Source organism: Lycorma delicatula, chromosome 4 (genome assembly GCF_047948215.1).
Source record: "Lycorma delicatula isolate Av1 chromosome 4, ASM4794821v1, whole genome shotgun sequence".
Lineage (NCBI taxonomy): Eukaryota > Metazoa > Arthropoda > Insecta > Hemiptera > Fulgoridae > Lycorma > Lycorma delicatula.
Window position 1 is genome coordinate 135,630,207 of NC_134458.1, and position 14,907 is coordinate 135,645,113.

General features: G+C 29.4%; 1 protein-coding gene across 1 annotated transcript in view; it reads right to left on the minus strand.

The window, feature by feature from the left end:
• LOC142323896 (uncharacterized) overlaps positions 1–14,907 on the minus strand; it is a 255,617-nt gene that overhangs the window by 17,385 nt on the left and 223,325 nt on the right. The window contains exon 9 of the mRNA XM_075364229.1: positions 3,170–3,355. Coding sequence (XP_075220344.1) covers positions 3,170–3,355 — 186 coding nt within the window. The remainder of the gene's footprint in view (positions 1–3,169; positions 3,356–14,907) is intronic.

Sequence of the window (14,907 nt, forward strand, 5' to 3'; positions counted from 1 at the left end):
TCTTTTAAATTTGTGAAGTCCTTTTTCAATTAACCGGTGTAAAGCTTATTAGGGCTTTGATAAGTCATATAAGTGTGCAGGTAATACTCCCGGGCGAAGCATGTATAATAGCTACTTTATTATATTTCTATAACATTAATGTAGTACAAGACGAGTTAATGTCAATACACATACGTATATATTGTACTACGGCAGTAGCTATATTAATTTAGAATTAAATATTGTCGAGTTGAAAGATATCGATTGTAATTATCGATCCTGTTCACTGGATTACGTCTTGTTCAATGTATCTATAAGTAGTTAAGTGGCGGTAGTAGCAGTAGTAATAGTAGTAGTGGAAGAAGAAGAAGAGTTAAAACAAGAATTATACATGGTACATGGGTAAATTGTTATCTTGCTGAAACGTTTTGTAAGAAGAACAAAGAGTATTTTAAAAGAGATTGCGATAAGAAAAGTCAGGCAGTAGGCAGACAGTGTTAAGATGTAGAATGCGATGTGATTTTCTTTTTAGATTTTTTAACCCTTCTTTTTACATATTATCGCGATAGAAATTTCACTTAAAGGTATAAATTATTAGGTGTTGATTTTTTTTTTATTTAATTTTTTTATTAATTTTTTTTTAAGAAGCCCAAGATAATTCAATGTAGAGACAGGACGTCGCTTCTTATTTCCCTGTATACGTCCGACGTTACGTAGTTACGTATAATGCCTATTACACTTCGGATGCAGTACGGTTGCTGTTTTTGTCCCGTGTCATGAATCACGAGCCATAGTTCTTTAAAACTTGGCGAGTCACGACCGAGGTACCAAGAGTTGGAATGTAAAACAATGTGCTCTGTGCTGTTCTGATGCCCCTTGTCCCATTCTTTGCCATCTCTTTCCTTACAATTCTTTTAGTTTTACCCTTTGATAGTAAAGGGTTAACCCCGTCGTTCAAGAAGAATATAAATACAATATACCAACAAGTACGACAACATCTTTCATGATCACTCTTAAAGATAAGATTGTTTTAATTAGCCCAGTATTACATTTCTAAGAGTCTTTATACGTTAGAAACCTTCTACATTATACAAACCAAACCACCGCCCGACCAGTTCTGAAAACTTTTATTTGAAGCAACTACTGTAATGTACTTCAATAGACTTAACAACAGTAATGCATAACTTACATAATAATACAGCAATATCTGCTAGAGAACAGAAGCAAAAAACAAGAATAAATAAACCAGAGACATTGTATTGTTCGATATCGCTAGTAATTCAAGTGATACATTTGACATTCAGGTATATATAAGTATTAAGGGAATAAATATCTAGCTAATAATATTATCTTATGAACTACTACATTATTTAAGAATTTTAAGAATAGGCAAAAAAATTAAAAAAAAAAAAAAAAAAAAAAAAAACTTTAATTTACTTTTAACAATGTAATTTATGCTAACAAAAAGTAAATTCTGGTAATTTAAATAGTTGAAACTAATTTAAAGTGACGATGAACAGATTTTTTAAGCACGTCCATAGGTTAAGAACAGCCGTTTTTTTAAAATTAAAATAAACATTTTTTTGGAAGATTTATTTTTTCACTGATGAATTGATTCACCACAGAAGCTTACAAGGAAGCTTGTAATTGAATATATGAGTTTGGAAATTTGCACCGTATGAAAAATGCCAAGCCTGATCGGGATTCGAAGAAGGGACCTCCAGATGAAAGGCCCAGACGCTACCCCTCCGCCAAGGAGATCGTCGATCTCTTTACGTTAATAAATTTATTATTTCGGCAAAAAAAATTAATATTTTTTATCCTATCAATATTTATAGAATAACAACTGGTAATGTAAATAAAGTTCGTTAATTAAACTTGAAATAATAAATTATTATTTTTAATAATTTTGTTGTTAAATTTTTATTAAGTTTTGTTGGTCTTAAAAAATTGCAGAATTAGAAGGAAAAAAATGATCAGAAAAAAGTACAACGAAAAGGCAATATAGTCTGGCTACGAAGAAAAGCAGAAAAAATAGAATGGATAATAATATGTAGACCTACACTTAGAAAAAGGAAAAATAAATATTTCAGATATAGTGAAAACAATTCTAAAAGTTTTGGTCCTTAAAAGGCAAAGGAAGGGAGAGAGTTTCACGATACTAGATGTTCTGAATGAAGATGCCCAAGAATGAAGAAAATATAAGATAAATTTAAATATTGAAAATAGTAAATCAGTACGTACATCAGGGATTCGAAGGTTAAGTTTTACCTGATAACCATCAAAATTCAGTTAATTTTTTTTAGACTTCTACCAATAGATCACAGGCAAAGCACTCCTAAATCAAATCTGACAAACAGAACGTAGTTACGCGACAGTACTCTACATCCTTACCACGGATTCAATGAGAGTCTAACCAAAATCTACATAACTTTAGGAAACAGGGCAGAGAATAGATGTAACGCTGATAATAAATAAAAAACAATCTACTCATAAACTGGACAAAAATCAAGATAAACAATATTCACCCAAGGACCAGGCTCTGGTTTAACACAGGATAAACCTTTCTCATCCTCAAGGTTTTTGGCTTATAAAAATAACAAAAAAAAATTATATAATTTAAACAGACTCAAATAGCAAGTAAAGACAGGGACAATATTGATCTTAAGCATTTTTGAAATAAAAATATTTCAAGGCTCCTACAGATTTTTTCCCTTCACAATTCCTCGGAAAAATTGGGGAATTTTTATCCAAGATAGAAACACGACATTACCGATCAACGATTTAAGACTAGGGTTTAATTCAGAAAAAGCATTTATTATCCCCAGAATTGTAGTGTATAAAAGTATCTGTATAATTTTGACAGATCCACATGGCAAGAAAGAGTTTGGATACCACTGACGTTAGTCTTTAATATGTCTAGAAAAAAGTTTGAACGTAACTTTTGAACGATAAAAAAATTTAAAACTCAGATATTTTAGAAAAATAATAATGTAGATAAAAAAAATAGTTTACATGTCATGATAATGGGTAGGAAAAGGAAGGAATAACTTATTTCCCAGTTAAAAAAAAAATAATAAAAATTAAAAATACAAGAAAATTTATAATGCATGCAAAGGCTTATGAATTACGTCGATCAAAAGTACAGATCCAAATAAATTATTAAATATATTTATTTAAATTAAATTACCTTGCAAGTTGAGCTTTAGTTTTAGCAGTGTACGTACAATGTTCACAGCTAAACGGTCGTTGATCAGAATGTGTTCTTAAATGATATCTTAATTCTGTTACAGATCTGCATTTATAAACACAACCAGGTTCAGTGCATACAACTTTCTTTCCACTGTGAATTTGTATATGTTGCTGTAAAGAACTCCTGAAAAAAAAAATTGTTTTTTTAAGTCAATATTATTGTAATAATTGATTTTATCTTTATAAAATATAACAAACCACCATAGAAAAACCTTTTTAATCTAATCAAATTTTTAATAATTTTAAATTTAATTTTTTTTTTTTTTTATTAAAAAAAGTTAATTTAAATAATTAGCCAATCCTTTATACTCTAAGAATTTATAACATTGTTCCGAAATTAAAATAAAATTCTTTTTTAAGTGTGTCGTAGGCTGAAATTTTAATTTGAAAGGTGTGTAAAAAAACAAGGCCGAAAAATAGTTGCTTAACTTTCCATCGATGAAAAATTTTCTTTTTTTACAAAATTATATTTTACAAGTTTACCATACAAATAAATATATTTTTTATGTGATAATTAAAAAAAATTATTTCAAGCGAAACAAAACTTTTTTGCCAAAAAAAGCATTTGCATAGACACAACACTTAAAAAAATAATTTCTGTTTATTAAATAATTCCGATGAGAATTTTACTTTCCAATATAAAATTATTTTTTTGGCACGCTTGTTATACAAGTCAATAAAAAAAAATTATGTGGTAACAAATTAAAAGAAAAAAATAGTTTCCATATCAACCTAATCTCTATCACTCTCAATAAAAAAATGATTGTGCGTGGGATTGTTTGCTTGTTTGCTGTATGTGTTCACATTTTTATCTTTCCCATAAACAAGATGGTGCGTGGCTTTGCTTGTATGTTTGTTTGTTTGTTTGTTTGTCGTATGTGTTCACATACTTATCTTAGCTGCTGTTGGCACAGAGCGGACCAATGGTGGTGCGCCGGCCAGCTGCGCAAGGCAACACCCTTCCGCTAGAAGCAGTCCGTTATCAATTAATTTACAGATTATTTAATCTAATTTATAAGTGTAGATTATTTTTATTTATATATTATATTTATATTTTTCTTATTATTATTATTTATTAATTTTATTAATAAAATAAAGGGATTATTAGTTAATATTTAAAAAAATAGTAAAAAAAAATAGAATTCTTTATTTAGCGGGATAGTCGTTGGCGCGCATCCGGCTGGCGCATTACGTGGTCCGCTCTGCGCCAATAGCAGCAGCTGGACTGGCAACTAACACAACCTCACACGAACACACAAGACTAAACGAAGAAGACGGCGCCCCCAAACCATATTCCTGTTAAAATATGGCTATTGTTTTTTGTTTTTTTTTTGTCCAGTCATTTGACTGGTTTGATGCAGCTCTCCAAGATTCCCTATCTAGTGCTAATCGTTTCATTTCAGTATACCCCTTACATCCTACATCCCTAACAATTTGTTTTACATATTCCAAACGTGGCCTGCCTACACAATTTTTTCCTTCTACCTGTCCTTCCAATATTAAAGCAACTATTCCAGGATGCCTTAGTATGTGCCTATAAGTCTGTCTTTTCTTTTAACTATATTTTTCCAAATGCTTCTTTCTTCATCTATTTGCCGCAAAACCTCTTCATTTGTCACTTTATCCACCCATCTGATTTTTAACATTCTCCTATAGCACCACATTTCAAAAGCTTCTAATCTTTTCTTCTCAGATACTCCGATTAACCAAGTTTCATTTCCATATAAAGCGACACTCCAAACATATACTTTCAAAAATTTTTTCCTGACATTTAAATTAATTTTTGATATAAACAAATTATATTTCTGATTGAAGGCTCGTTTCGCTTGTGCTATTCGGCATTTTATATCGCTCCTGCTTCGTCCATCTTTAGTAATTTTACTTCCCAAATAACAAAATTCTTCTACCTCCATAATCTTTTCTCCTCCTATTTTCACATTCATTGGTCCATCTTTGTTATTTCTAATACATTTCATTACTTTTGTTTTGTATTTGTTTATTTTCATGCGATAGTTCTTGCGTAGGACTTCATCTATTGTTAAACATTATATTAAAAATTATTAAATTCTATATCTACTCAGTCACTCATTAAGCGTATTTTACACAAAAAGACGCCAAAATATTCCGAAAAATATTTTTCTACACACTAATTTCTTAAAATACTTACTAATCTCACAAATATGAGGATACGAACGCTTCCAGAGTCCAGGGAGACCCTTGACGAACGCGTCGAGAGTCACATAAACCTTTTCTTTTTTAAATTGAAAAATAAGGTCATTTCTCCGGTAGAAGTATGAAGAAAGATGAGCTAAACTATACAGTTTATACTATATTTTATTCGACTATTGGGCAATTTCAAAGGATGTAGTGAGTAGACGAGAAAGCTCAGTTAGATGCAATCCAATTGATTGTTATAATAAAAAATAACCATAATTTAATTTTGTTTACAATAAAATCCATTATCATTTAATATTTAACATTATGTTTAGCTATTCTTTAAGACTACATTAATTTTGCATCCTAATTACTTTATAGTATTCAACACATTATTATAGTAACCGATTCAATTCATTTAAAATACTGAGAAGTTTATCTAAAACGTCGATACAATGTGAGAAAACTACAAACAGTTAATCTTCTATTAAGATTTTATATCTCTTGTCTGTTTCCTTGATATTTATTTAGTAATAAGTAGAAACTCGATTTAAATAAAAGAATTTAAAAGGTCGGTAATAACTACGAACATCTTTAGAAGAGTAACCTTATATATGATAGAAACCACCTATCATCCAAATGAACTCTTATACATATCGAATTCCTGACTGAAGGCTATGGTTTTGCTGGAGGTATAGTTCAAAGTGAAGTTTTTCTGTTTCCTACATCTCTGGGAAAATACAGATTACAGATTAGATTTGATTATGAATTAGAGGCAATAAATCTATCCGTAAAATAGATTTCAATGGGATTTGAGCACGAAAGAATTATGGTATTTTGTAATTGTATTTTTGCAATCCCACTGCTTAAAACCAGTTAATGCCTAGCGAGAAGGAACTAAAATTTTCCACCTCCTCCATAATTATCGGTAGGATTGAATTTTGTTATTTGGTGGGTAGATCAGCAAAAAAGATCACTTTAACAAGAACTAAGTTATTATCTAACATTTTATTTAGCGTTAAATATTAATAATCAATTAAAAAAGATAAATTATAGATATCTGATGATTCAAAGTGAGAATAAAAAAGATGGATTTTGTTAGTAGAGAAGAATAAAATATATCCTGAATACATAAGAGAGGTAGACTTTGAAAAACAATTTACTAGCCACGACTGCTTGCAGATCATCTGTATAAAATTTATTTAATCCCTCTTCAAAGTATATTACATAAACACAAGAAAACACCAGTATATTGGAGCACCACATAAGGGACTACATAAAATTAATAAGTTATACATTTAATGACCAGTTTTACTGGCAAGCTAGTAGATGACTATGTATCAAATTTCTAAGCTTAAATAAATAAAATATTAATTATAGCTTAACAGCAGGAAAGGATTAAATGTAACTAAAAAAGAAACTAAAAAAGGACGTAATCTAATATTTATTATCAAAGAGATGTGGTCAAAAGAGCATTTTGTTTCCTTTAAAGTTATATATAGGAAAATATAAGCAATAAATTTCATTCCAATACAAGCATTTAAGAAGAAAAAATGTAAATATTAAAATAACCCAGAACTGCAGTATTTTGGGTTAAATACAACTAATAAAAAAAAAAGACTTGTTGAATACAGAGAGATTTAATAATGCATTATTTGCAACAGAAAAGAATATATTACGTTTTTGTTTACCATGTATCCTTAGCAATACCTTAAGTACAAAAGGTACAAATTAAACAGTTGTTTTCTCTGAAAGTAGATCTTAAGTATCGATGTTAATTTATAATCAATCCCCGAGATGGACAGAATGAAAGTGTAACTTGTAAAACTGAATATTTCCGTTGTTAGGATTGTCATATTGCTATGTAATATTATATTGGGATAACTAAAGATGGTGAACGGAAACCACTTCACTCTTCATTTAATTTTTCAAATTTGGAACCAAAGCTTGTTTTTTTATGAAAATGGTTTCAAGATTTTTGAGAATGATTGGTGTCTCATATTAAATGATTTACGATCGTAATTTAACTTAACGTTTCCGAAAAATTAAATTTCAAAATAAATATTAAAACAAAATTAATTGAAATATAGCAGAAAAAAGGTAAATGAGGATTTATTGATTACAAATTAATAAGGAAATAATTTTATTATTTCCTCTAAGAAAAGGAGCAGTAAAATTTAATCAATAAAATTTGAAAACATTAAAAATATTACATATATATATATAGAGGTCAAAAAGAAGAAAAGAAATGCACTGACTGGTTTCAACCTACTAAATAAAAAGTGGAAATACAAAAAAAGTTCAAAGAATGTGTTGATTTTTTGGTTACTAATAAATTATAACCTAGACCACAAGAAGGGAGTATCTGAGTGTCAGTTATTTAAAGTTAAAAAAAATACTGAAGATAATTCTTAAGCCGAATATGATAACAGATTCACCATTTATCCTAAAACATTATTGGTAAGTTAAATCAGAAAAATAGAAAATAACTAAAGAAAAATGGCGTATCAACTACTTAATTATAATTTTATATTTTTATTTTAGGCGAATGTTTAGTCCTTTTTTGATTCTGGCCAGGTAAAGAACCGCGTCAAACTTTCAATTAGCTTTCTTTTTTCTTTTTTCCATTTTTTTTTTTCATTATTTCTGAATGTTATTCTCTTTTTACTTGTATTCATTTAGCTTCTCCTTTTTTTGGGTGAGGATTTGTTCGGAAACTTTCATCTTTTGATAATTTTTATAAATTTGTCTTTATTTGATATATATATATATATATATCTTCTGCGATTGTTTGTTTTTCTCTTGAATCTTCAGTTGTTTCTGCAAACCATTTAGTTCCACGTTTTTATTTGCAAAGGAATCAAGAATTTTCTTTATAAATCTATAATTATAGACATTTAAAATTTTATTCTAATAAAACAATAAAAATAATTTATTAAAGAAAATTAAAATAAATAAGTTTTATTTTATTTTAATCATTATTTTTATTTTTGATCACTTTAATTTACAAATGAAGATTGAAGTTCCAACAAATAAATCAGAAATATAGTTTCAAACACAGTAAAAAGCCTTTATAAAAGGGGTTATTAACTTTACTGATGAAAACAAAATTTATTAAAACAATATTTGCTTATATTTTTGGTGATAATTGCTACAATTCAAGAATTCCTTCTGTAATTAATCCTAACAAATAAATTCAGATAATTTATATTAAAATAATTTTTATTTATATTAAGATTATGCCGTGTATTTAAACAACGAACCAAAGAATTACTATATAGATTAAGATTTTTTTTTAATATGTATTTTGCGACTTCTAAAAATACTTAAAGAATAAAAAATAAAAGGCTATATTTGTGTTAATTAAATTACGATCATTAAATTTTACACTTAAATAACTTTTATTAGTTAAAAAAAAAAAAATAAAGAAAGAAAAAAGAAATAATCCAACAAGAGATTTCTAAGAGATTATTGACATTTATAATTTTATTTTAATAAAACAATAAAAATAATTTACTAAAGAAATAAAAATAAATAAAAAGATTTTTCTTTTTTTATAACTAGAAGTTAATATTTCGAAGCAATTTGAACCATTAAGTACACATTTTTAATAGTGAATCACGTAACAACGTATAGCCTACAGTGGAAAAAGTGGACAGTTAGTCAGTAATAAAAAACATAAAAATGTTGTAAGAATTTAATGATATGCGGAGGATAGAAAAGGATAAAATATAATAAAAGAGAAGCGGTTTAGAAAAGGAAAGAAGGAGCGAAGAAGAAGAAGAAGAAGAAAAGCATTTAAAAGAGTGGGAGGTGATGTCGCATTCTCTGCTATCAGTTCGTTAAAGTCTCCACGTATTGCTGTCAAATAATTCTCATGTAGACTCGACTGTTTATGAGAATTAAGGTCATTTCAATGCTGATGGTCCAGTCAACCGGTACTGGAATCAACTCCGGACACTCCTTTAAGGACACTGGAGAGAACATTATGACCGGTGAATAATTAGTGTAATTTAATGTCGTGCCGGTACCATTAAGGTAGACTCTACGGTCACATAATGTTTACTTTAAGAACGATCAAGAGTCATAATCGTATAAAGGAATTACGTATCATATTGTAATCATTATTTAAGATATTGTTGAAGAAATTGGATTTCATATAACGTAGTATACTAGCATTTATTCAGCCGCAACCGTAGACAGTCGCGTTAAAACCCACATCATGTTATAAATTAATGGGCTCTGTTTTAAACAAGAATATGTTTTAAACAGCACTTCAGTTTTCTCAAATAATAAGTTGTCCTTGTCGAATCGAATAAATTTACTAAATTTATAACAGAAATTTGTTTCCAGTTTTTTCCCCCATTACACTGTCAATACAAGCTGTATATCTATTCATTATTACTTCAGACCTAATTTCTTTTATAAAATATTACATTCAATAGGCAAATATACAACATTAGCCGTAATACTAAACTATTTATCCTTAATTTTTTTTAAATTTATAGCATTTATAATGGTAACTGAATCTAATAGTTTATTTTAAAAACAAAATAAACAGATAAATGTACATACAATGTAATTATTACAAAATAGACTTTTATATATATATATATATATATATATATATATATGTGTGTGTGTGTGTTCCTAATGTGTACGTTGCAAACTGTTCAAGTACTGAACAAAAAGCAACCCCTCCACCGGCTGAATAAGATGAAGATGATATGTATGACATGTAAATGAAAGGGTAGTCTTGTACAGACTTAGGCCGATCACTCCTGAGATGTGTGATTAATTAAACCCTAACTACCAAAGTACATTGGTATCTAATGTCTAACATTCAAATCCATATAAAAGCAACCAGCTTTTACTAGGATTCGAACCTCAGAACCATCGACTTCGAAAATCAGCTGTTATTTACATCTAAATTGCGACAAGTTTAACCCACCGGGCTGTAGACCGGTGGTTTAAAATAGACTTAACAAAAAAAAAAAAGAGTCGTATGTAGTACAATGTTACTGTTATTGTAAATGTGTTTATGAAAAATATATTCAAGAAATCTTCTTCTAAAGATTTCATAAAAATCGTTTCCCGCGTGTGCCTGAAACTACTTTATAAAAACATAAAAATAATGAAAATATTAAAATTTGGGATTAAACAAGGGCTTTGCTCCGTTTTATTGACCGTGGATTTTCCTTAATTAATTTAAAAAAAAATATTTTTCAAAAAGAAATCGATATAAATATATTGTTAAAAAATAAACAAACAAAAAACGCATCCTTAATTAGAAATGAACAAATAATAATTTTTTCACTTTCAGGAGAAATTCAGATAAGATGTCTGCTATCAAAAGAAGAAATATATATATATATATATAAATATATATATATATATATATATATATATATATACATATATATATTATATAGTGTATGTATGTCTGTAACAGATTAGCTTTATATACAGGTTAGCAACATAAAACCGAACCCATAATGAAACCGCTACCCATCACTATTTATGAAAGATTCTCACACCACTAGCGCGACTAATGGATGTATATGTTACTACTGACTGTTGCTGCCGTTTTTCAGGTGGTTACGTGTCAGCGCAGTGTACGTTTTCTTGCAGTGCAGTATTGTGAGTGCAGTTGTGTTAATGTAAAATGCGTTATCCAATCCAGGAGAGGATAGCTATAGTTCAGATCTATATTCGTTCTGGATCGTTTGAAGAATCACGTCAGGTTTTCGAAGAAAATATTCCGAATGCCTGTATCCCAGCAAAGAGTTGCATACACGATTTAGTTAAAAAATTGTGTACGACAGGTTCGGTTTCAAATGCAAAACGAAACAACTGTTGAAGGCAACCTTCAACAGGCCATTGCCGATAATGAAAGGAGAATTACTGCCAGTGCAGAAAATGCCATTTTCGAAGAATTCTATGCGTAATTAACTGATACTGAAAAGAAATACAGCTTCTTCCAACAAGACGGATCAACGCGTCACACATCAAACGTTTCAATGAATCGCGTTCATGCAGCTTTCACAAATGAACAAGCTGTCAGCAGAGGACGTGGCATCCACGTTGCTCAAAGTTGTCCTCTTGCTATTTTTTTCTTTGGAGCTACTTATAGTAGAGTTTATGCATCTAATTCCCACAATATTGATGAACTGAAGATGAACATGCAATGAGAGATCAACGCAATCGACAATAACGTTTTGCGTCAGACGACTCTCAATATGATCAGTCGAGCACAAAAGTGCATCGATGCCCAGGGTAGTCATTTTGAACATCTTTTGTAACAATAAGATAAATAAATGCAACATTTAAATTTACGTTTTGTTTTTCTTATTTAATTTATCCGTATCATTCATAAAATTTCATTCCCAAGTAACCTACCGATTCTGCAGCGTTCAGTTTTATGTTGCTCACGCTGTATAATACTGTTTAAATAGAACTTGATAATTTATAACTTAAAATGGTTTTTGCTACGCCAATCTATAATAGCAGCTATATACGTAAATTCTCCAGCAGGTAGGATTTAGAATTCAGGGTTGTGGTTACATTCACTAGCGGTATGTATGATTATGATTCAGCAACTATTTTAATGCCACTTATTGCTACACTCAAAATTTTGTCTTTTGGTGAAGTTATTAATTTAATTGAAGTAACAACCATAGAACCGAATAAAACAGAAATATTTGCTTGGGAGATACAAGGTCTTTTAGGATTAAGGTTAAAAGTAACACGTAGGCAGAAATCACACTTACAGTTTTTAAATAAAATATTTAAATTAAAATTTAATTCTGTTCATTCTCTGTACTAAAAGTAGCATGATACAAATCTCAAAAATTGTACATTATTTGTGAATAAATTGATTTAAAAAAAATCATTTATATCGGAATCTTAAATCAAATTTCAACTAAAGACGAGATATTTATTTTATTTTGTGCGTAGACTAGCCGGTCAATGTTCGCTTTGCTCGTCCGACAGTCTAACTACGGAGCTTCGCCCCCTGAGCTGCGACGCATTTGCTATGTTTGCGGTTGTTAGTACTGGGAATATTAAACAGTTTAGAGCTATAAATTAGTGAAGAATGAATTAGTCATTTTCCTTGATTATATTTCTGATATCATCGCGACAGAAATTATATATATATATATATATATATATATATATATATATATATATATATATATAAAAATTTAAATGTATGTGTTCAAAATCTTAAATCTGAAAGTTCTTCACCGATTGCTTTGACATTTTTACACAAAGTTGCATTCAAATACGCGCATGTTTTTTATACCTACTATTTATATACCTGTGTCAGGAAAAAACATGCTTTTTTTTTAAAAAACAGCGCTATCTGTTGGACGTAAAAGCAACACACGCTATAATAAATTTCAACATTTTACGATTTCATTTCAATGTTTCCGATATGTGTGTCCGTTATAGACTATAACACTACTGGCTCAATTTACGCGCAGGGAAAAAGGGAGAAAGGAAAAAATCGGAATGTGGAAATGGGGAAAAATCGGAAAAGGATAAATCGAAAAATTTTAAAGAGAAGAAGGGGAAAACGGAGAAAAGGAAAAACGGGAAAAGGAAATGGAAAGGGGCAAATAAAAAAATAAAAGAGTAAACGGTAAAGGGGAAAGCGATATAGAGCAGAAAGAAGAAGCAGGGAGGAAAGGGAGAAAATGGAACGGGGAAATGGAGAAGGGAATGTGGCAAAAATGAAAATGGGGAAAAGTGGGAAAAGAAAAAATGGAAAAAGGAAAGGGGAAAATGGTAAAAGGGAGAGGTTAAATTTTGTGAAGTTCCGTAATTTTCATTTTGTTAATGCTTTATCAAATTTTCAATTGTGTTCATTTAATCATTGTATATACTCAAATCTAGCAATAGCGAAGCATTTCCGGGTTTTGGGTGTTGGCAATTATTTATTTATAAATATATAATTGCAACACCCAGTTTAAAAATCATAATAGAATATACACATGGAAAAAGCCAGGTGATACAGCAAGGTATCAGATAGATTATATCATAATTAAGCAAAGATTTAGAAATCAACTCGTCGACTGCAAAACTTACCCTGGAGCAGACATTGAAAAAGATTTGATTTGAATGGCAGAAAGGCTCCTGGAATAGACGGAATACCTGCAGGATTACTGCGCAGTGCAGGTGAGGAAGCGATAGATTAAACAAACCGGTGTGTAATATTTAAGAAAATGGGGAAGTTCCGTCAGACTTCAAAAAGAGTGTTATAGTCATGAAACCAAAGAAAGAAGAGGCAGATAAATGTGAAGAATACAGAACAATTAGCTTAACTAGTCATGCATCAAAAATCTTCACTTGGATTCTGTACAGAAGAATTAAGAGGAGAGTGGAAGAAGTGTTAGGAGAAGACCAATTTGGTTTCAGGAAAAGTATAGGGATAAGAGAAGCGATTTTATTGCTCAGATTAATAGTAGAAGGAAGATTAAAGAATAACAAACCAATATACTTGGCATTTATAGACCTAGAAAAGGCATTCGATAACGGAAACTGGAATAAAATGTTCAGCATTTAAAAAAAATTTTAGTTTAAAGATAACAAAATTCTATAAATTTTGGTAGAATGGTATCATATCATATTTACTTCTATAAAAAACGTACTAAAGATCTTTTAAATTAAGAAATTTTATATATATATATATATATATATATATATATATATATATATATATATATATATATTAGGTATATTAGGTATATTAGGTATATATATATATATATTAGGTATATGTGTATAAAAAATTTTGTATTAAAACAGAACTTTGCTTCATTCGATGAAGCAAAGACTAATTATGAAAAAAAAAAACATTTTTTGTAAAGTAATAGACATAAATATATTGTTAAAAAACAAACTACCAAAAAAATGCAGCTTTAAATAGAAATGAACAAATCATATGTTTTTCACTTTTAAGAGAGTATGTTTTATGGAGTATAATGCTTTATCAGAAGAATAGAAACAGAGATATTTTGAAGAAGATTAAAGTAAAATGTTTCCAAATAGAGGTTCATCTGATGAAGTGGAAATTGTGCATGTTATGTCATAAGGATGGAAACCGATCGTTGGGCCGGATACGTACTGAATGGGTACCAGAGACAGTATTAAAATGAAAGGTCGACTAGTGATTTGAAGGAGAGATGAAATAAGAGAAGGAATGGGAGATATATGGTGCACGACGGCCCGAGTAAAATAAAAATATTTTGAAAAATTGTAAATTTGTAATATAGATCTGTATTTTTTCTTCATGACCAGTATTAATTTATTAATTTGATTGAATGTATACGAGTATTTATCTATTGTAAAAGCTACCAAGGAAATTATCTTCAAGAGAGATTTTTGTTCTACAAAGAAGATCAAAAATATCAAGAATGATATTATGCTTTACGTTAATAAAAAATGGACAGCAGCCAAAATAAAAAACAAAAGAGTGGAAGTCTTTGAAATGTGATGTTACAGAAAGATTTGAACATT